General features: G+C 63.0%; 1 protein-coding gene across 2 annotated transcripts; it reads right to left on the bottom strand.

Moving 5' to 3' along the window:
• Positions 1 to 762: 762 nt before the first annotated feature.
• DLGAP3 (DLG associated protein 3) lies at positions 763 to 22,322 on the bottom strand. 2 transcript variants are annotated; one of them, XM_056509298.1, is made up of 12 exons: positions 22,037 to 22,322; positions 11,749 to 11,831; positions 8,049 to 9,129; positions 6,945 to 7,147; positions 6,359 to 6,473; positions 6,021 to 6,255; positions 5,190 to 5,530; positions 4,996 to 5,081; positions 3,911 to 4,335; positions 3,610 to 3,701; positions 3,284 to 3,427; positions 763 to 2,911 (listed from the first exon to the last, which is right to left on the bottom strand). In XM_056509298.1, exons 3-12 carry the CDS (start codon positions 9,072 to 9,074, stop codon positions 2,693 to 2,695), a joined length of 2,886 nt encoding a protein of 961 aa, XP_056365273.1. In that variant the 5' UTR covers positions 9,075 to 9,129; positions 11,749 to 11,831; positions 22,037 to 22,322; the 3' UTR covers positions 763 to 2,692. The 2 variants fall into 2 exon arrangements, with proteins under 2 accessions (XP_056365273.1, XP_056365274.1); XM_056509299.1 differs by having other exon boundaries at positions 6,359 to 6,425.
• Between the last annotated feature and the right edge of the window lie 544 nt (positions 22,323 to 22,866).

The raw sequence follows: 22,866 nt of genomic DNA, 5'->3' as shown, positions 1-22,866 counted from the left end.
CTGGGGGACACGGGGGGACACAGGGGTATACTGGGGAGACACGGGGGGACACGGGGGGACACGGGGGGACACGGGGGGGACACGGGGGAGATACTGGGAGGGACACGGGGGGACACGGGGGTATACTGGGGGGACACGGGGGGACACGGGGGGGACACCGGGGAACACGGGGGGACACGAAAGGGAATCATGGGGAACATTAGGGGGACACGGGAGGGACACTAAGGGAGACACCAGGGGGGACATTGGGGAGACACGGGGGGACACCAACGGGAAGTCATGGGTAGGACACGGGGGAGACACGAGGGGGAATCATGGGGGGACACTGGAGGGGAAAAAAGATTGGGGGACACGGGGGGGGCATGAGAAGGAGTGATGGGGGACATGTGGGGAGACACTGAGGGAGAGTCATGGGAGGACATGGGGAGGGATACACGAGGTAGAACACGGGAGGGACATGGAGTGGAGTCCTGCAGGGGACAAGGGGGTGTCACGGGGGAGCCACGGGGAGACCCACAGGGCGAGACCCCCGGGGGGAGTCACAGTGGAGATACACAGGGACAGTCACAGGAGGAGCCCCAGGGGAGAGCCCAGGGACGATTCAGAGCCAGCAGCAGTCACAGGGGATATCTTGACAGGGAGAGCCACGGGGAGACGTCATGCGGGAGTCACGAGGAGTGTCACAGAGAGACACCCACGGGGATGTCACAGCGAGTGTCACGGTGGGAGACTCACGTGGGGAGTCACAGGGAGAGTCACGGGGAGACATCCACAGGAGGACATCCATAGGGAGACAGAAGCAGAGACCACACTGGAAAAGACCATGGGGAGACCCGTGCGAGATCTGCATGGGGAGATCCACGAGGAGAACGGCAAAAACCCCTCTCCCACCCCACGGTTACCAATTTCCCACCCCACAGACATCCATTTCCCACCCCACGGACACAAAAGGATGGGAGACAGGTGAAAGGCGAGCCCGGTGCCGGCCATATCCCCGCAGGGAAGTGGCCGCTGGCCCGGAGTAACCAAAGTCATCTTTATTAATTGCGGCGGTTCGTTACAATAAAAAGGGAGCCACGTGTCACGGTCACTGCACGGCGCTGGCCGGGGCGGGGGCCGGGGGCCCTTCCCAGGCACATCCCTAAATTGGGGGTGCAGGGGGAGTGGGGTGGGGAAGGGCTTCGGGTGGCTGAGTGGGTGCTGCCGTCACGGAGGTGTTTAGCACCGACGGGCCCCCAGGAGCGAGGCGTCCCCCCGCTGCCTCTGATCCCACCGCCCTGCCTGAGGGCCTGGGCGAGGTTTGGCCCCAGATTTCGGGAGCTGCCTGGCACCCACTGGCCCTGCCCTGGGGGGGTGGCTGGTGATGCTGCGTGGGGCTGCTGGCGTGGCAGAGTGAGGGACGGGAGTGGGGTCCTCCCCCCTGTGCCACCAGAAGGGACACTGAGGGGGACAGGATGCTTGGAGAGGGTTGAGGACAGGGATGAGGCAGATGCAGCCTCCTGCCCCTCCGCACTGCTCTGCCCTGGAGGGGACTCTCCACCCTGATCCTGGCTCTGTGCACAGTGATGGGGGAGCTGGGAACAGCCACATCCCAGGGCGTCCCTTGGCCCTGAGAGACATCAGGTACGTGACAGCCCTATCCTGGGGTGTCCCATCCCTCAGGGCTCCGGGAGCTCAGGGGGAAGGGGTGAGCCCCTGAGGGGGTCTCTAGCTCCACACTCGAGGGACAGCTGCTGGCCACGTCCACACTCCCACCCCACCCACTGGTGCCAAGCCCAGGTGTGGTCCTTGTCACTGCAGTTTGGGAACAGGCTCACTGGGGAAGCATCTCCCACCTGCAGCAAGGCACGGGGGGGACTATCGCCTGTCCCTGGCTAGTGCCATATTGCAGAGGTGCTCCTGGACTGCAGGCTGGCAGGAGGGAAGGACGGACAGATGAGGGATGGACTGAGGGGAAGGAGGGCTGAGCGGGAAGGGGAGAAGCGCGTGGCGATGCTCCGTGCGAGGGAAGCGGGGCGGCTCGCCGTGACCGGAGGCTTCTGCTGCTCTGGCCCGTCCCACCAGGCAGGACACAGCGCTGGTCACGTGTAGTTTCTGGTTTATTCCTTGGGTTATATTTATATATGTATATAGGGGAGGGAGCCCTGGGTCCCCACGGCACCTGAGCCGCAGGTGGGGAGAGCAGCGAGGGGACCCCTTTGTCCCCAGCACGTCCCAAAGCTTCGTGCCGGCTGGGCAGGGGCTGGGGGCCCGTCCCCATACACCAGGGGATTGCACTGAGTACAGAGAGGCGGGGGGGCCTGCCTGCAGCCCCCTCCCCTCCAGCCCGGCGGCGCCGGCTGCTGAAGGTCACCTCTCTTTGGGTTGGGATGCAGGGGCGAGTGTGCAGAAGGGCTGGGGAGTGGGAAAGGGACAGAAAGCTGGGACACAGCCCCAGGGAGGGCAGAGGGAGGGAGAGCCCCGGACCCCAGGAGAGGCTGGCAGGGGCATGCGGGCGGCGGGGAGGGGGCAAGGGGACGGGGCAGAACCGGGCTTTGCGGTCACCCGCCGTCGGATCCACGAAAAGGGCTAAGATAGAAAAGAGAGAAGCTGTGAGTGGGGCCAAGAGCTGCCCCAGGGTGTCCCCGCGGCCCCCCATCACAGTGAGCTACGGCCGCGCCGTCCAGTCCGGGTAGAAAAGCGGAGGCTGCGGTCACAGCCGGGTCTGCGCCTCGGGGATGTAGATCTCGATGCTGTCCGCGCTCTCGGTGGCCGAGCTCTGGCGGAAGGAGGCGGCTCGCTTGGCTGCCAGGAGCCGCTTGCGGGCCTCCTGCCGCTGCCGGTCCACCGAGTCCAGGGAGCGCTCCTTCACCGGGTGCACCTTGGAGCGCGGCGGCTTCTTTGGTATCGGGGGAGGCACCTTCTTCTCCTCCTGTGCACACAACAGGGGCTTCAGGCTGGGACCTCCCGGGAATGGGAGACCCAGCGGGCTCGCCACAGCCTCTGCTAAAGCCAAAGCTGTGCTGAGAGGCTCCACAGACCCTCCCACAGGCTGCAAGGCAGAGCTGCACGTCCCTTTATCCATCCCGCGCCAGGACCCTGCCCGGCCCTTTGCAGGCAGCTGGGCTACATCACTGGGAGAACAGCTCTTCTCTAGCCTCACTTTTTCCCACCTCTGTTTTTCAAGGATTTGCTAAAAGCAGTCATCAGTGAGAGCCCAGCAGTGGCTTGGGTGCAGATGTGCTTGGGGATGAGGAGTGAGAGGTGACAGGTTCAAGTGCCAGTGGCAGAGCCCTGCCCTTACCTTGGGCTCCATGATCTTCCACCCATTGGCCTTGAGCTGCTGGAGCTCCCCAAACTTCATGCTGACATCCTCAATGGAGAGCTGCAGGAGGTCCCAGAAGCCAGCCAGGTCTTGGAAAGTGGGCACAGGGAATGCATTGGGATCCTGTGGGAACAGAGGGACATCCTCGTTCATCAGTGGGACACTGGCTCTGCTGGCCATGGGGCCACCCCGCCCCCCTGTTCTGGTGGCTCTATAGTCACTGGTGGTCCATAGTCACTGGCTGAGAGTATGAGCCCCTCCCCTCCCCACCACAGCTGTCCAGTGGCACAGCTGCCCACACTCACCATGTTCTGCTGGCAGAGGCGGTAGAACTGCTGCACCTTCTGGGACATGAGGAGCTGGGCACTGCCCACCGCGCTCCGGATCTTCTCCAGGACTGGGGGGGAGAGCAGACAGTCACGAGCAGCCCAGAGCCCTCCAACACATCATGTTCTCTCTTTCATAGCCCTCTAGCACCTTCACCTAACCTCTTTAGCCTTGACAGCAAAGATTCTCCAAGGTGGGAGCACTGCAGGACAATGACCGTGCCTCCCCAGCTCTGCAGGACCCCCAGCCCCCTTTGCTGCCACACCCCACCCGACTCACTCTCCTCGGGCAGGTCATAGTCCTCCGCCTCCCTCTCCATCTGCTGGCACCAGCCCTCCATCTTCTCCACCTCTGCCTGCAGCAGTTTGATGAACCACTCCCCGTCGCGGTGGCACGGGGAGGCGCGGCCGGAGTCGGGGAGGCTGCGGGAGCCCCTCTCGATCCAGGCATCCCGCCGGGGCACCTCCACCGTGTCGTACTGCAGCTGGTAATCCTCGCGGTACGCCCACTGCCCCTGCGTGTGCACCGTCTTGTACACGGCGTACTGCCGGCCCGACTCGGGCTCCGAGGAGTGCCGCTGGAAGGGCCGCCCGAACTGCAGGGCTTTGTCCTCGGTGGCCACGGCCAGGCCGGTGAAGCCCTCCAGCTCCAGGTCCGCCTGCACGCCCGCTGTCACGCTGTTGGAGCGCTTGAAGCGCGCTCGCCTGCGGGGACAGGGAGAGCGTGGGGACCCCGGCGGGCAGCAGGGACTGTCCTGTCCCGGCGCCAGGTACCGCAGCGGCGGGGGCAGGGCGAGGGATGCCCGCAGGTGGGATGGGGCTGGGGATGCCGGGGTGGATCCCGGAGCATGCAGGGGCACAGGGATAACCCTGAGCAGCTGCGATCTGCCAGTCCCTCATCTCCTCTGCTCTCAGCCTGTTTCCATGGCTACCAGCACTGGACCGAGGATGGAGAGCAGCGTGCACCAGGCTGCACGGGCACAATGCCGGAGCTCCCCTCCCGCGGGCCATGCAGGTTCTGGCACACCTGGCATTCCCATCCCAGCCAAAATGTCATAGTTAGCTGCAAAAACGCCCAAAGGTTCGTCTGCACCCAGCGTGGGCTCAAAGCTAAGGGCTGAGGAGACCCAGCAGAGGGCAGGAATAGGGCAGCCCCTTCCTGGGGAAACAGTGAGGACAAAGGAAAAGCCAAATCCTGCCCCAGCTGAGGGCAGCTAGCCTGGGATGAGGATGGTGCTGAGCTCTGAGAGGGGAGGGGGAAAAGATGCTGTGGGGTAGGGGTGGTGTGCAGAGCTCAGGAAGCCCCTGGGAAGCCAAAGCCTCAGTGCAGGAGCTGGGCAGGTCTCAGCCCAGTCCATGTGGTACCTTTTGTCCTCCTCCACCTGCACCCCGATGGAGTGGAACTCCCTCTGGCTCCGGCTCTCGGTATCCGAGTCAGAGGCGGCCTCAACCTGCCAAGGGGCAGAGGGAGAGCGCTGGAGGGCAGCCCCACAACGCAGCGTGGTGGCTCAGCACGGCCCGCACCACTGGAGCAGCCCACAGGGAGCAGCAGAGCCCACCTGGACACCGATGGAGGGACGCCACTTGCGCTGCCGAGCCAAGCTCCGCAGCTCCTCCCGGCCTGGGATGGCCTTGATGATGAGCGTGGAGGGCTTGGGAGCAGCACGGGGCTGGACCGGGGGCAGGTCGAGGGCCACGGCCGTCACCTTGGAGCTCTCCAGGCTCTCGGCCGAGTTGCAGCGCGCCGCGGCGTCTTTGGACCAGGCGGGGCTGCGGGCGACCTCGCTGGGCAGGTAGCTCTCGTGGGTGGACTCGGTGCTGCTCTGCGCCGTGACAGAGATGAGAGGTTTGGCTTTGGTTCCTGGAGGGATGGGAGGTGGAGCTTTTCTGTAACTGAAGGCTGTTGTGGGAGAGGCGCAGGATGAAAAGGCACGTGAAAACACAGACATTTGTTCATTTCCCGCCACGAACAGGGGCCCCGGGGAATGCTGCCCATCTCCTCCCACAGCACAGGGACCGTGGCCCCACAGCTTTTGCCCCTAAGCTGGGTTATATACGGCCAGAGTTCAGAGGGGCTGATGGACAGGGTTTTGGGATTGGGAAACACCCCAAACCCACACTGGCCACATTGCTGCAGCATCCAGCAAGGGGCAGAGATGGGGATGGGTGTGGAGGGAAGGAGGGGATGGCAAATGGCTGCTGGGGACACAGAGCAGCCCCCTGACTGGAACTGGGTGACGAGCAGGATGCTCACACCCTGTTCTGGGCACTATAGGGGTCGAGGGCCAGGAGGAGGGCAGCAGCAGCCCTTGGCAGGTGCCCAGGTGAGCAGGCAGGGAAATGTGGGGTTCCCTCACGCGGCCAAGCCCTCGCCACCCCCCAGGACTCACAAGTGCTGGGCTTCAGGATGCTGCTGGTGATGGGTGGCCCAGGAGGGGCCGACATGGAGAAGAGTGAGAGACAGTCGTCGTCCTGGGAGCAGCCCGCCTGGATGGCCCGCAGGTAGCTGTGGCTCCGCATGCGGAAGCAGCCGGGCAGGTCCAGCGCCTCCACGGCCTGCGACTCCACCTCGCCGAAAACCGACTCGCAAACGGCCTCAAACTGGTGGTTGAGCTCGTCATTGATCTGGGGAGAGCGGTGGGTGAGGCTGAGGCAGGGCCAGGGATGCTCAGAGCAACGTCCAGCACATCCCTGCCCCAGGCTGTGAATCCTGTGCCACGGAACGTACCTGGCCGGTGGTGAAGGAGCGCCCGTAGCTCTGTCCCCGCGGGAGCATTCGCGGTGGCGTGCAGCAGCTGGGACAGTTACAGATATATGAATCAGAATAGTGCCTACTTGCAAACCTAATGAGAGACAGTGGGAATAGAAGGGATCGCACCAAAAGCAACACATTCCAGCAGAGCATTCGGAAACGCAGCCACAGCAATTCTCCCGCCGGCCACTGCTGCTGTCCCCGCTCCTCGCTGCCCCCAAAACTCTCACCCACTGGGACTGGAGCACGTCTCAGTCCCCCCCCTTTGACCATGCCTCCTCTCCCCACGGTCTGCATGTGGCTGCAGCAGCAGGTCCCCCCAGAAAGCCCAGCATAGCCATGTCCCCCCGAGTGCCCTGGCGCAGAGCAGGAACAGGGCTCGGTGCTGCTGCACTGGAGAGCGCAGCTGTGAGCGGGGACAGTGCTGTGAGCAGGGACGGTGCTGTGAGTGGGGACAATGCCATGAGCAGGGACATGCCACTTGTCCTCCCAGGGAGCCCTGGCCCGTGGCCCCGCTGCTGCCTGCAGTGCTGGGACAGGGCTGGGAGGCAGCAGCCCTTACTTGGTCCTGGCCTGGTCGGCGCTGGAGGAGCGGCGGTAGCTGTCTCGCCGCGTGGCCGCCCTGGGCAGCACTTTGGAGCTGATGTCCGAGTCGGCGCTGTCCTCGTCGCCCATGGCCTTGATGTAGCTGCCGCTGCGCATCCGCCGGCACGGGATCTCCCCGTCCTTGCCCGCTGGGTACCCGCTCCACTCGTCCTGCGGCACCTGGAGCAGGAGGCAAGCGTGGGAGGGTGTGGTGGCCAGGGTCCCACAGGTGGGATGCAGAGCCAAGCCACTTGCCAGCCCAAACTCAGCACGCGTGCCCAGCTCCCCTGTCCTCCCCATGCATCCCAGAGCTTCAGGGATAGACCCTGGTGGCTCTGACCCCTTTGGAAAGTCCCAAAATCCAGGAGAGCTGATCTCTCCTAACAGCCACAGCTCCCCATTCCCACAGTGTGAGGCGGTGCAGCAGCTCCCACCTCACGGCCCCCCTGGCAGGAGCGTCTGGGCCAAATCCCACCCATGGCAGCACAGCACCCGCCTGACGTATCGGGCACCAGTCCCACGTGCTGCTGACGCCAGCACCACGGGGTCCTTATAGGGCAGGGGGATGGTGTCCCCTGGGGCCCATGGCCAGGGTGGTGGGGCCAGCACCCTGCTCTGATGCCCCCGCTGCTGGCGGAGATGGGGCCCAGCCACCCCCACCCCCGGCCAGCACGGCATTGTTGCTCCCTGTCTCCTTCCCCCAGGAAAGGGAGAGAAGAGTTAATTAGCTTTTAATTGGAAGGGGGGTGACCTAGAAGGGAGCCCAGTGATGAGACAGGCAGTGGCACCCAGCCAGGCACACAGGCAGGATAAAAGCAGTGAGGAGGGAGCAGGCACAGGGCTGCTGGTGGCCTTCAGCTGACAGAGCTGGTCTGACCCCAAATCCAGCACAGGGCAGAAGGCAGCAGATGAGCTTTGAGGGGACAGCAGGGACTGTTACAGGACCATGGGAATGGGGCACAGGCGCTGGCGACACGGAGCAGAGCTGGAGTGTCCCCACGGGCTGCTGGATGGAAGGTTGCAGCCCTGGCTCGCCCCACAGCACAGTCAGCCTGTCCCCTCACTCTGCCCAGCCCCTCACCTGCAGGTACTGGTACGCCCGGTCTTTGGCCTTTGCTTCCTGAAGCATCAAGGTCTTCTCGGTGCCGCCGGCGCTGGGATAGGCTTCACGGGCCTGGCTGACGGTCATGGTGTGCCAGGCGCTCCTCTTGAGCGTCTGGCCGTCCAGAGACATGGACATGCCGGCACAGGCCAGGCATTTTCCTTCCCCGCCGCCCTTTAGACTCTTCAAGGTCAAGTCTCTGAAGGCACTTTCGGGAGCGTCCACGCAGTACTGGGTGCCCTGGTCGGTGGCGTGCCGGCCGGACACCATGTAGCTGCTGTCGCTGTCCAGGTTGTCGTCGGAGCTCCACCAGCCCAACATCTTGGACCGGTGCCGGGAGTCCACCTTACGGTCCTTGCTCTTGCTGCGCTTGCCGTGGCGGGACTGGTGGTGGTGGTGGTGATGGTGGTGGTGGTGGTGGTGGTGGTAGCCGTCCCCGCGGCCGTCCATCTTGGCGCCGTTGTAGTCCCGCTTGGCCGGCGCCTCCAGGGAGTGGGACTTGGCGAAGAGCTTCTGGACGGAGTGGACGAGGTGGCGGATGCGGCTGGGGCTCTCGCTGCGGGGCTCGGCGCCGCCGGCCCGGGGGTACTGCAGCGTGTGGAAGCCGTCGTGGTGCAGCGGCAGCTGCTTCTCGAACTGGTCCAGCAGCGTGGGGGGCAGGCGGTTGATCTTGCTGGCAGGGTGGGCGGTCGCCATGCACTCGTCGCAGGAGTCGTAGGGCTGCTGCGCGTGATGCATCCTCGGGAAGGTGCTGCTGGCGCTGGCGGAGGGCGGCTCGCTCAGGGGCCCGCCCGGGCACTCGCTGGCCGCGCCGGGGCTCCGCGCCGGGCAGTAGGGATGCTCCAGGGAACACGGCTCGCTGGGGCTGGGCAGGTACGGCGGCCGGCCCTCGGGGCCGTGCGGGATGCAGTCGGCAGGGTGCTCGCAGTTCTCTGGGATGCAGCGGCAGCGGTGGCCGGAGGAGGGCTGTGTCTGGCTACGCTCCCCATGGTAGCCCTTCATCATTTCAGCACCCGCCCCATAGCCTCGGCATCTTGCAGGGATGCCCCTGCGGGCTCATCTGTGGGGACAGGGACAGGCGCAGTGTTAAGATCCCCTCTGCATCCCCACCACCAACAGAACATTGGGGCTACCTCACAGGAACCAGTTGAGAAGGCTGGGAAGCTTCCAGGGCAAGATTCAGCCCTGGGTGAGGCCCTGTGAAGCACCAGAATCCTGATTTTCCACATGGTGACAGGAGCACAATGCCTGGGCCAGGCAGCTGGGGTTACCCCCAGCTCAGATGCTCAGAGGGGGCAGTGGGAAGGAGAAGGTGCTGCCAGCAGCAATGCAGGCAGCAGGGCCTGCAGACGGTGAGGGAGGACACACTGCCATCAGCAGATCCTTGTTTTCTTCTCCAGCACCAAATATTATGAAGTGTTTCTCCATTAGAAAGCGCTCTGGCTGAGTTTTTCAGCCGTTGCGATTCACAGCGCCGCTAATGAGCTGCCGCGGGGCGCTGGGGGGCTCACTCTGATGTCTCCATCCAGCCCCACACGGAGCTGTGGATGCAGACCCACGATCCAGGGCTCCCCTGCCCTGCAGGCCCTCTGGATGGGGAGCCAGGAGCAGAGGTGGCTGTGCTGTGTGAGGGGCAGTGCCAGGCTGAAGCAGGAGGATGGACGGTGTCGAGCCAGGCTGAGCCTGTGCCAGCCGACAGAGCCGCCTGTACCCATGGAAGTTTTTGTGCCTTACAGCCCCTCAAAGGCTCTGCCTTTGGTTTGACTGTAAATGAGGAAATTACTTATTCTCCAGAGTATCTCAGCTAATTAACAGGCATCGTTAACGCTCTCGTTGTCGTATTTGTGCAGGGTGCTGCGGGCAGCACGTCTCCCAGACTGGCTGCAGGGAAAGGTGACCGTGGGACGTTCCCTGTGGCACGTGGGGATTCGGCCACGGACACTGGAAACGAGGGGCACTGGGAGGGCCAGGGCTGTGAGGGAGGGGGTTGTGCCTCTGAGCATCCCTGGAGGAGAGAGCAACTGGAGGTACCCAAGGGATGTAGGGGCAGGCAGAGATGGTGTTTTGGCTCTGAGCAGCAGACAGGGCCCTGGGAACACATCTGCCCTAAGCCACCACCACCTTCCTCCCCAGCTTCGAGGCTGGATGGCTCCATCCTGCGCTGCTCCCCATCCTCAGATCCCGCTCCTGCTCTAACAAAGCTCTCTGATTGCTGAACGGAAGGTGCAGCTGGTACAGAAGACGCTTCTCCCCTCCCCAGAGAGTTGCTGCGAGGAGCAGGAGCAGCAGCGTGGGTTGGAGCTGCCTCCCTGCCCTGGGACCGAGCGGCAGGATGGACAGACAGACGGGCTCCCAGCCCAGCTCTGCCTCCGCGGGCTGAGCTATCATCTCCTGCTCGGGGAGGGAAGCTCTTAGCTGATCCAAATATTGCTGCCGCGGCGGCAAGAAAGAGTCAAAATATCTGCGGAGCCCGTCAGCACGAGCCCGCCGGGCTTTTGTGCGCCGCAGGTGCAGGAATTCAACAAAGCCGGAACCGCGGGCGAGGCAGCGCCGCAGCTCCCCCGCACCTGCGGAGCGCCGGCAGCGGGTGGGGACGTGTCGTGGCGGAGGATCCGTGTCCCAGCTCGCCAAGGCGACACAGGCGTCTGCACCCTGCCCAGGGAGCAGCCTGGATCCCTACGGGCATCCTCGGGATGGAGAAGGGGCGGGAGGGAGCCTGTGTGGCTCAGCACAGGCAGCGCAGCTCAGGGTCCCCCTGCCCGTGCGCCAGAAGGAATGGCCAAGTGATGGGAGAGGACACTGAGCCCACTCCTCTCCCCTGTCCCAGGTGGGCAGGCTGGCACTTGGGACTGGGGCAGCGAGCCAGAGCGTGGCTCGTGGGCAGATGGCCGGGAGCTGGAGCTGAGTCTCTCCAAAGGCCAATCCACTGAGCAGCCCTTGGGATGGAGGGATTTGTGCCACCAAAGCACAGATTTAAGTCAGGGGGAAAAACTCAGCCCAGCTGAATTTTGTGCCATTTAACACCAGGGTAATTACCACCAGTGGGAACCTACCGCCCACACAATTATGTGCTAGGATAAACTGGAAGAGCATAATTACCATTACAAATAACTCACTCCTTGCCTTTATTGCATCCAGCGCTTGGAGAAACTCCCACCAGTGGCTCCCCACCACCACCTCCCTCTGATGTCTCTCCCCATGGTGAGGGTCAGCATAGGAAGGAGAGGGGCTCGTAGTTACTGGTGCTCCAGGCCATCCTGAAATTCAACCTCCTGCCTAATTTCCCATAGGAGCACTTGGCAGAGGCAGTTCCACTTCCCAGCAGCTGCCCCATGAGATCCCTGCCTCGGAGGCAGCACCGTGCCAAAACCCAGGGCTACAGGGACTCAGGGCAGACCTGCCAGGAGCCTGAGCTTCCCTGGGACCCCATAGCAGCCAGGATCCTCCCATCTTTACTCCAGCTCCAGGAACACCAGTGGGGAAGTGAGAGGACATCAAAACTCCACCACAATATCTGGATCTTGCAAACCACCCTGGCACAGGGCAGGGCTGGGTTTTCCAACATTTCCAGGTCTAACCCAAAGAGCTGGGGTTGATGACCCTGCACTTAGGGGGTCCTGAGCCCTGCCCTTCTCCAGCCCATGCTGGGGTCCCAGTGGAGCCTGCTGGTGGCACTCACCGCCCGGCGCTCAGGGGGATGCTGTCCTCATGGCCCCGCCAGCAGCCGCTCCTCCACGCTGGGAATCCCTGGGGCAGCAGGCTCTGCGGGAGGAACAGGAGTGGGATGAAGCCAGAACAAGGGTGTTCCTCCCCAAAACCAGCCTGAGCCACCTCCCTGTGCATTTTTTCATCAGCCCAGCCTTCCATCCTCCCCTGAGGCCACGCTACACCAGCACAGCAACGGGGACAGCTCCTCACAGCCACGGCCACGTGTTTCACCCAGTTTAGCCCCAAAACCATCCCCAGTCCCATCCTGTTATGCAATTCCCTGCCAGCGGGTGCCAGAGCCAGCCCAGCGGCCACCTCGCCATCGACTTTCATTTACTCCTGATCCGGCCACTTGCTCCACAAAGCCTCCTCCTGCCACCCCGGCTTTCCAGCATCACCAAAGGGACTTTTTTCCTGCTTCCAGCTCTGCAAATTAATGCAAGGTTCTGCTGGCTTGGGTCCTGCTGGGGACCTTTATGGCTTGGGATGAAAGCGGGAGAGAACAAACACGCAGCGTGAGCGCCCGAGCTGGAGCCGGGGAAAAAAATAAAATAAAGTGTTTTTCCCACTTAGGGGCTGAACAAATTTGATCTATGGTCGTCGGAAGAAAATAAATATGGAATACTGCCAGGTCGTTTCCACCATGCTTTTAATCTATTTACTCTTTCCCTGCTCATTGTAAGTGAGAAGGATTGTGGAAAGCAAACATTTTATTTTATTACTAATTGCTCTGTTATTTTATGAGGCTGAATTAGTAAAATTTACTCAGCCTGGAGGAAGGAAAAGAGGGGTTTAGTAAGAGATCACCTAATTTAGCACAGAAAGGGGAAAGGGGAAATGTGAAGAAAGGGAATAGGAAAGGAAAGGGGGAAAAAAGAGAGGAAAAGGAAAGGGAAAAGGGGGAAGGGGAAAAAGGAGAAGGGAAAGAGGAGAAGGGAAAGAGGAAAACAGTATGAGCAGGATGCAAAGATCACAGAAAACACACTGGTTGCAATCAGGAAATCAAAACCAATTACTGTTAATAAAAGAAAACAGGGCAGCTGCAGGCAGGCACTGCCTGCAGAGGGCTGTGAGGGGCAGGATCCAACCGGGCACCGCTGGAAAAAAGGGATGAAGCAAGATTTTTTAAAAGTCATGAAAGATGAACACAAGCTGAGGAATTGCAAATGTGAGTGGAGCAGGAGGTGTTTATTGAGGCTGCTGAGAAGGCCACAGAAACCAGCACAGCTGGCTGGGACCCCAGCAGGGCTGGGGGGCTCTGGCACCCCAACAAATCTGGGGGACCCTGGCACCCTGACATGTCTGGGGGGCTCTGTCACCCCGAGGCTGGGGGCATCTCCCTGGCTCAGCCCTGCCCTGACTCATCCCTTCTCCTGAGCATGGCCACTTCCCAGCACCAACCCCAAATCCACAGTGCCCCGGGGCTCCAGCCCAGCCCAGCAGCCCCGCTCCCCACGCCGGGAGGCTGAGGACAGGCCGTTCGACGGGCTGGGCACGTTATTAAGCACATGATTAATTCTGGCACCAGCCCCAGCTGCCTGACAGCTCCTTCTCCAGGGCTGGAAGAGCGAGCGCGAGAGGTGCTGCCTCTGCTGATGCAGCGGTTGGTGGGATGAAAAATCCTGCAATGCAGCACTGCTTCTTAATGAGCCATTTGTCTTTGAGTCTTCTTCACTCATTACCACGCCGGGAGAAGGATGGGAGTTGCCCCACGTCCCCATCTGAGCAATTACTCCTGGAGCAGAGCGAGGAAATACGGCCACGAGGCGCCCAGCTGCCAGGGATCCCGGCACGGCCGCCAGCGCTGGGACTCCCCGCCACAGCACCACTGACTCTGGCTGCTGCCACCACGGGGGACACAGGAACCCCCTCCCTGCACAGCACACACAGCCCAGGACCACCCACCCCAGCCCCAGCCTGATCCTGTGGGGGCAAGAGCTGTGCTGCTGTGCTGGGTGTGCAAAGGAGGTGGAGAATCCTGGAGCTGCCAAGGCAAAGCCAGTGGAGAAAGGAGTCTGGCACTCCATCCCAAACTAGATCTTGGTGGAAGAGCCACATCTTCAAAAGAGCTTTAGGATGGGGAACACCCATAGACAGCCAGATCCCAAGAAGCTGGCTGAGAAGGACAGAGGGGCACAGGGAATGTGCTGTGGCAGCATCCCTGTGTGGGTACAGGCAGAGGAAGGGCTGGCAGGGGTGAGAAGCCAGGAGCCCCATGGCACAGACACCTCCAGCCCCCTCGGCCCCACAGCAGTGCTCATCCTGCCCACAAGAGCCAGGACACAGCACATGGGGCATCGACTGCCAGAGGAGCACAGCCAACTGAGCTGGGAAACCACCGTGGAGGGACCCCCAGGGCAGGCAGGGCTCCAGGGACCCCAGCCCGTGCCAGCTGGCACCAGGACTGTGGGCACTGAGCCGCACGGATGAGCACCCATCAGCGGTGATGCCCACGGACAGCTCCCTTCCCGTGGACACACTCGACATCTGCCTGTGCTGCCCGGGGCCAGCGGCAGCCAGAACGCTCCTCTGGCCCCCTCCAGGGCTTGGTGACACTGGGGATGGAGAGACCACAGCCTGATGTCCACCTGCAGTGAAGGGAAGGGACAAGCAGGACTGTCCTGCTCTCACCCTGGGGGCCCTGCCCACATTCCCGTGGGCACTTCACTCCAGCAACCAGCAGTGCCCCAGGTGGGTGGGGGGCTCCAGCACCCCCCAGCAGTTAGATCTGCCTGTGCCAGAGGGGCTGGGGGCCATGGCAGCCCCCTCAGGCCCTGCAGCTGTGCCAGGGGCCCCAGCTGGTAGCAGTGCTGGATGAACCCCGTTTCCCCATCACCCTCATTTTCCCCTCCCACCCATATGGAGCCACCAGCTAGGCCATGCTGCCGAGGTTTAAGGAGCCACTTAGTCCCCATGCTGTGTAATGACTTAAGCCAGGGATCACTCCAAAGCCTCTTGGTGAGCTTGGGACAGCACAGCCTTAGCACTGGGGGTGGCAGCAGTGACAGCTCTGGCCATCTCCTGCCCATTCCCTCCAAACCCGTGGGCAGGCTGACCCTTCCACCCCCAGCTTCAGTCCCACTGAGCCCCCAGCAGGATGGCACTGCCAGCCCTGCTCTGCTCCTGCCAGGCTGAGCCAGGGCTCTCACCTGTCACCAGCGCTGCTCCTCATCCTACTTTCCCTGGCACGCGGCACTCTCTGCTCCAGCCCCAAACAACACCAATCCAAACCGGTTCCCTTCACGGCACCATCCCCTCCCACGGGGCCGCAGGGGCTGGAGTTTCCAGGAACAGCGAGGAAGCAGAGCCCTTGTCCCTGTGCCAGCAGGGATGCTCCGGGCCATCACGTCCCATTCGCAGGCTGCATCCCCCGGGGCCAGGGCTGGGATGAGCACAGCGAGCCCGAGGCACGGCACAGCCCAGCTCGCCAGCAGAGGACCCAAACTGCCGCTTTAATGGATGGGCTTAATTTGCAAAGCTGATGAAAACCTAAATATTTAAATACATAATTCTGCACAATGCTCTTAGCGCGGGGATAGAGCAAGGGGAGGGGGGGCATGGCTGATGAGTGAGGACAGTGCAAACGTGGGGGATGCTCTGGTGGAACCACCTGGATCACCTGGGCCAAGAGCACCTCCATCACGATTTTGGGACCATGCACACCCTTATCCCTAAAGCCAGCAGCACCCACAGAATGGGTGCCATGGGTCGCTCTGCTGTTGGCACTGGAGACCTGCTCCTCCACCAGAAGCATCCTAGAGAGAAATGTGGGGAAAAGGGAGCGTGGTCCAAGCCAGGAAGCTGTGAAGGGCAGAGGGACGAGCCCCCGTGGAGATTACACCACTGATATTCCTGCTACAACAGCTTAGAGATGAAAGAGATTTGCAGGATTTACCAGCAATACAAATTGAATATTTAATTTTAGATGCAGGGGAGGAGCGGGGGCTCATCCCAGGGGTGCACGGAGGTGTGCAGGTGGTGGGCTCAAAGAGTGTTTCCAGCTCTTGGGGGAAAACTGTTGTAGGGCCATCCCCACGAGCCAGAGGGGCTGGGCACTGTCATGGCAGTGGGACTGGGCATCCTCTGCCCAACCTGCCCCCCATCCCACCAGCTGCTCACTGGCTGCCAAGTGCACTGCACAGGCTCTGCCAGCAAGTGGGATCTCCTGTGGGATCATCCTCGCATGAACCACGTGTGTGGGCCCAGCACCAGAGATGCTCTGGGGTGCTCAGGAGGGGTCCTGGTCCCACATGCTGCTCCTGGGCCAGCCCTGAGCCAGTGTGTGGCTGCTTTGCTGTGCTCCCCTCTCCCCGACCAGGATGTACCCAGCGAGGCTGTGCCTGGGTGAGGAGTCCCTGGATGAGGCTGTTTGCCACTCAGGGCATGGACTTTGCTGGGAATGTGGCTGGAGGCAGCAGGGAGGGAGACTGATCTCAGTATCCTGTGGGATGGGGTGGAGAAACCCCCAAGGGGACCCAGGCACCCTCTACGACACCAGAGCAGGGACAGAGGACAGGGAGCAACAGCCCCCTGCCAGCTGTGAGCACGGGGCTGCTGGCTGGCCCCAAACCCAGCACGGGGTCCCCGAGGTGCCACCGAGCCAGGTGCCCGTCCTGGCTCACCCCTCCAGGGCTGCTGAGCCGTGCTGGCGCGGGTGCCACTGCAGGGCGGGCTGGGGGAGGACGGCAGAAGATGAATGAGGGAGTCGGGAGGCTAATGGCATTGTCTGGAAAGTAGGTCGTGTGCTGAGCAAAAAGATATTTATATCAAAGCTCGTTCCCCCGCAGAAGCTCCTGAGTCGGGTACAGGCAGCACCACGAGCCCGTGGCCGCTGCTCCACACCCCCGTGACACCCGTGACACCCTCATGGCACTGCACACCCCCACGGCACCCCAGCCCTGCCCCACGCCCAGCCCTGCCCCCCTGGGCACCCCTCAGGGGTGGCGGTGCCAGAGGTGAAGTCATGCTGATGGAATGGAAGCCACGGCAGCTTTGTCTTTTGCTGGCCTGGCTGCAGGCACTGGGCACTGAATGGCTCCAGGTTATTTTTGTTCTAATGCAGCCTTTGCCAAGGTGTGATACTGCCCTGGACACTCCCCACATGGGCACAGTCAGCCCAGGATGGCCACGGCGGGTCCTGCCCAGCCCAGGCTCAGCCCAGCTGCACCACCCTGGCCTCTCCCAGCACCTGGATCTGCCCATGCTCCTTACACCCTGCATCACCCCTGACCTGAGCCTGGGCCAGGTCTCAGCCTTGCTGCAAAGCTCAGTCACCTCCTTTCCCACTGGGAGGAGACCCGTGCTCCAGGATCCCTCCCTCACACTTCCAGCCTTCCCAGAAAAGGCAAGAAATCATCCCAGAGAGCCCAGATGTGTTTTTGCCCCCTCTGGCCATGCTGCCCCAGCTGTGGACATGGCAGCAAGCAGCCAGCCCTGCTCTCCTGTGCCCATCCCCATCCCACACTTGCGATCCAGCACGGGAGCAGGTTCATTTCCCATAATAGCTGTGTCGGCTGAATTTACAGCCTTGCTCCGAGTTATTAATAATAATGGCCTCACTCTTAAATAGGGCTTTTCATCTGCCTCACAGCCCTTTCCAGAGGACGTCTGCAGCATTATCACCATTTTATTCTCGTTTCAGTGGGCACAAGAGTGAGATGGAGAAGGGGCAGCTGATCTGTGGTGTGGGACACACGGTCCTGCAGGGAGCCCGGCCGCAGGGAGGCTGGGATGCCGAGGGATGCTGCCACATGCAAGGGTTTCCTGTCGGGATGCAGGCACAGCACTGAGGCTCCTGCCAGCCGTGCCGTGGTGATTTACACCGGCAGCGAGCCCGGGCCCTGCCGCACGGATAAATCCACTCCAGGCAGCGATAAAGCAGCGTCACCACATCGGTAATCCGCAGCACTCCCACCGCCGTGAGGAATCCAGGGGCAACGCACGTGTGCCGATAAATCCCGGACTCGTCTCAGCAGGGAGGTCCCTGGGGTGGAAATCCCCGCTGGAGCCGCGGCTGGAGGGGTGGGTGCTGTCACGGGAGATGGCAGCAAGGGAGACCCTGGGGATAGATCCAGCACATGGAACTCGCAGCGGCCACGTGGGAGCGGGGACATCCCCGAAACGCCCCCCGCGTGTCCCCCCGCGATGCCCACCCACCCCGGGTGTCTCCCTGCCGTGCGCCGCAGCGGGGCTCGACGGGCAGATTTATCCCCCTGTAAGAGAGCTTTGATCTGAAGTTATTTTTTGTTTACTAGCAACAAGGTATTGTAAATACATCTTTGCTGATAATTATAGAGTCTGGGTGCACACCTTAATCTCCATAAAATATCAGATGCTACAATTTGCCTGATTTAATGAGATTGGAGGCTGATAAGCCGCTGAGGTAAGCTGTAAACTTGGGGGGGAGGAGGGAAATGATTGCAAATGTGCTAAACCGCCTTCGTCCTCCTCCTCCTGCTGCCGCTGCCACGTGCCCAGCCCGGGAGCGTGTGGCCAGCCCCGTAGCCCCCTGCCCAGCTCCCAGGGTGTGCCCGGGCTGTGCCGCAGCAGCTTCACGCAGGGATGGGCATTTAGGGCAAACGGAGCTTTTTACACAATTTACCTCATTAAAACTCCAAGAGCTGAGCGTGGCACTGGGCTGTGGCCGGGGGCTCTGCCTCGGCACACGCTGCTCCCCGTGGCCCCCGTGCTTTGCCGGGGGGAGGCAGCACAGCCCCGGTGCCAGGCCGGGTCCATGTGCCAGCCAAGGTGCAAGGACAGGGTCCCCAGGGGCACGGGCAGGTCAGGATGAACGTGTGCCCAGATGTGTCCATGTGGGGCCAGGTGTGCCCAGGTGTGTCCAGCCATGCCCAGCCCTGCCTGGCACCACCGGCCATGCCAAGGGCAATCTGAGGGGTTTGTGCCACAGGGGACAGCACACCCAAGGCCACCAAGGCACGTGTACAGCCATGCCCTTGCCATGTTTCTCCACAGATTCGGCGTCTGTGCAGTCCCAGGGGTGGGGGTCTCCTCCCGCAGGGATGGGGGGGCTCTGCCTGGAAAGCAGGAGGCTCCTCCCGGTAACGAGCAGCCCCGTTTCCACAGCAACCTTAAAGGCCCACAGGTGCCTCCTCTCCAGCGGACCGGCTGTGGCATTTCTGGCGGACATCCAGCCCATCCTCCTGCCCAGCACCCCAGCCTCCCAGCCAGCAGCCCTCAGTCCACCTCCCCCAGGTGGCACCTGGGCTCATCCACAGCCCCTTCCCTGCACTGAGACCCCCAAAGAGTGCAGACCCCCCTCACCAAGAGAGACGGGACCCCCCCAAACCACCCCTGTGCCCACCCCGACGTCATGAGGATCCAGTGGTGACCTACAAATGTCAGGCTGACAGGTTAATTACTTTCCCTCTTCCCCAGGCCGTTATCAGATGGAATCAGGCGTCACCTGAGACTGTTAATTGGGCTAATTATTCCAGTTTCAGATTTTAAATAATTAGTTACTGTTGACTCCAGCTTGACTTCCGTGATTTTCTAAAAAAAGGTCAGATGGTTCCTGGATCCCAAAACCCAAGAGATGGGGTGGAGGGGCTGCAGCAGAGGCCAGGAACACAAAGACCCCTGAGCTGGCCGGGCACACTGGGGACAGCGTGGCTCCCACCAGTGGCTTGTGCTCACACTGGAGCTGGCAGGAGAGGGACATCCTCTGCCTCAATGGCAACGGAGGGAAAGGGAGCCCCTTCCTCCCTCCCTGCCCCAGCATGGTGACAGCTGCCCCAGGCTGAGCCACAAGAAGCCCCTAGCAGAGCTCAGGTCCCCCTGGGCACCTCATCCCTCCTGGTTTGACTCCCTGGGGCTGAAATCTCAGTCCAGGGTTGTCAGCTGTTTCCCTGTGGACACTGGGCAGTGAGCACACGGGCAGCACCTGCCCTGCAAAGGGTGATGGTGGCCAAAGCAATATCCGGTGGCCACGGGCTCCCTGCAGGGACACCTGTCACTGCCCAGGGCATTGCACAGAGGGACACGCTGGGCAGAGGGACAAGCAGAACCAGCTCATCCCCAGGCTCATTCCCTCAGGAGCACCACGCTTTCTCCCAGCCTCATCCCCGCTATTAATAGCCTTCACTAGCCTCCTCGGGAGCCATTTGCATATTTGATTGCAACTCCGGGGCGGGGCAGGGCCCTTCAATCAGCCGCTCCCGCAGTCTCATTTGCATGGGTTGACATTTTGTTCTGGGAGCAGTGACACTGGCACTGCGGCTGGGGACACGGTTCTGGGGGGCCGAGGTGAGCACAGTGTCACCAACCAGCAGCGCTGCCCCAGACACTTCACATCAGCCAGCCTGTGCCAGCACCAAGCAGGGCCGGCAGCCCCTCCCCGGCTGTCCCAAACCCGTCAGGGAGCGATAGAGCCTTGGTGGCCCGTGTCCCCACGTGCCCTGCCCTGCCCTGCCCCGCTCTCCAGCCCGACTCACAACACCCCGTCCCCGTCCGACCTGCCCGGCGGGACGATCAGAAGCGCCCAGTGGAGGGAAGGCTGTGCCCAGCCCGGCGGGCAGGGCGTGGGGTGACAAGCGCACAGCTCTGCGTGGTTTCCCGTCCCACCAGCCCTGTCTGGAGCTGCCGCACATCAAAGGTCAGGGGCAGGGCGGGACGTCCCCAGGCAAGCGGGGGGACCCCGAGCCCCAGCGCTCCCGTGGGGGCCCCCAGGGGGAGCGAGCGTCGGGTCGGGGTTCGTTGGCCGGTTCGTTCTGCGGTTCGGACCCGCAGCGTGGGGCCGGGCACCGGCGGCGGGGGATCAGCACCGCGGACAGCGGCCCTGGCAGCCACCATGGCCAGCGCCACCACCGCCACCGGGGCCACCACCACGGCCAGCACTGTCACTGCCACCACCACTGCCATTGCCGTGGCACCCCAGCCACCGGGGCCACCACCATGGGCAGCACTGTCACTGCCACCACCACTGCCATTGCCGTGGCACCACCGCCACCGGGGCCACCACCATGGGCAGCACTGTCACTGCCACCACCACTGCCATTGCCGTGGCACCACCGCCACCGGGGCCACCACCACGGCCAGCACTGTCACTGCCACCACCACTGCCATTGCCGTGGCACCCCAGCCACCGGGGCCACCACCATGGGCAGCACTGTCACTGCCACCACCACTGCCATTGCCGTGGCACCCCCGCCACCATGGCCACCACTACAAACTCCCACCACGATAAACTCCCACCACTGTCACCACTGCCACCACGGCCACCATTACCACCGGAGTCACCACACCGCCCAGCATGTGCCACAGGCGTGCCCCACCACCAGCCCTGCCACAGCCCCAGGCCAGGGATGGGCCAGACAGCGGCAGGAGGAGCTGGGCAGCTCCAGGGCCCCGGGCAGACACAGCCGGGAGCTGAGTCCCAGGACGCCCTCGCTTCCCCCCGGCTCTTGGCATCACTTGGCAGGAAAAAACAAGCCAGGGTGAGGCGTGGGATCAAGCCTCAGGACGACAGGGATCGGGAGAGGGCTCTGCTGCTTCCCTCCCTCCTGCCTCAGTTTCCCCTCCAAGAAAACACACCAGAGATACAGGTTTGTGTCACAGAGAGGCAGAGCGGTGGGGGAAACCATGGGGAGGTACGGAGGGACCCAACTGCCACTGTGACTGTGCCAAGGAGCGAACTGAAGACAGGCAGGGCTCGAAGCACAGATGTCGGCACCGGCTGTGCCTCTCCCCGGCAGCGGGGCCGTCTGGCAGGCAGAGCTGGGGCTCCCCGGCCCCATCCACGGACCGACACACAGACACACAGACACACAGAGGGGATCCTGTCCCTCGCACACACGGAGGTGCAGCCCTGCCCTGCTCCCCACACCCCCAGTGAACAGACTCAGCACACCCCCTCCCCCCAATGCTCACGGCTCCCAGCCCCCAGCCCCAGCACACACCCCCCTGCAGCACACACAGCCCCCAGCCCAGCCCCGCAGGGAACGGGAGCTGGGATCTCCCCATCCCGGTCGGGTGAGCTTCCCGGCTGTGCCGAGGCTCGTCTGAGCGAGGGCTGGCCGAGAGCCACAGGCTGCACACCGAGAGAGAACGTGGCTGCCAGGGAGGAGGACTCGGCCATGAAAGGGTTACGGCTGTGGGGCTCCCGCTCTGCCCGGGCCGGGGGGGCTCGCTGGACTGGCACAGCTGGGCACGAAGCAGGGATCTCCCAGGACTGGGGCTCTGCGAGGCACGGATCCTCCTGCACGCAGCCAGGCCCTCTCCCCTCCCACCACCACCCCACTCACCCGCCGCCGCTGCTAAGCCATGAAGTTGCCGGCCTGGGCTCGGCAGGAGCCGGAGGATGGCCGCGGCACAGCGGCTGGATTCCCTCTGATCCTGCAAATTCCCTGCGGGCTGCCCATGCCGCGGCCAGGCCGCGCAGCGAGGCCGGAGGCGTCCCCGGGGTCACGGCCACCCACGGCAGCGCAGCGGCGGCGGCCACGCTCCGGGTGCCGACACCGGCACCGGCACCGTGCAGCCGGAGAGAGGCGAGAGGCGAGAGGCGGTGGCGGAGCCGTCGCCCCCGCGCGCTGGGGACACACCCACGCGCGCTCCCCGGCGCGCTCGGCCACCCCCGCGCACCGACACGCACCCCCGGGAAAGGGCTGCCCACGCCCGCAGCGCCGCACGCCCACGCACCGCCCCGCACGGGCAGGCGGACACGCAGCCACACTGATGGATGGACGGACCGACACCCGGCCCCGCACGGCCGGACGGACACACAGCCCCTCACACTGATGGATGGACAGACACCCGGCCCCGCACGGCCAGACGGACACACAGCCCCGCACACTGACGGATGGACAGACACCCGGCCCCTCACACTGATGGATGGACGGACATCCGGCCCCGGACACACAGGTGGACACTCACTGGCTCAGCATCACTGTACCTGGACGACTCCATGGCCACGTGCACCTGGCTGCTCCCACTCACAGAGTGGCAGGCACCCCACACCCACACACTCCTCTGCACCTCACCTGAGTGCAGCCCCCGCCTCCAACCAGCTCCCCACACACACCTGCTGCAGGGGAGCCATGTGGCTCCTTACCGTGGGGCTGTCCCCACCCAGAGA

The sequence above is a fragment of the Oenanthe melanoleuca genome, chromosome 23 (genome assembly GCF_029582105.1).
Source record: "Oenanthe melanoleuca isolate GR-GAL-2019-014 chromosome 23, OMel1.0, whole genome shotgun sequence".
NCBI classification, from domain to species: Eukaryota; Metazoa; Chordata; class Aves; order Passeriformes; family Muscicapidae; genus Oenanthe; species Oenanthe melanoleuca.
The sequence above is the reverse complement of the archived record's forward strand: the minus strand, read 5'-3'. Positions and strand labels throughout refer to the sequence as shown.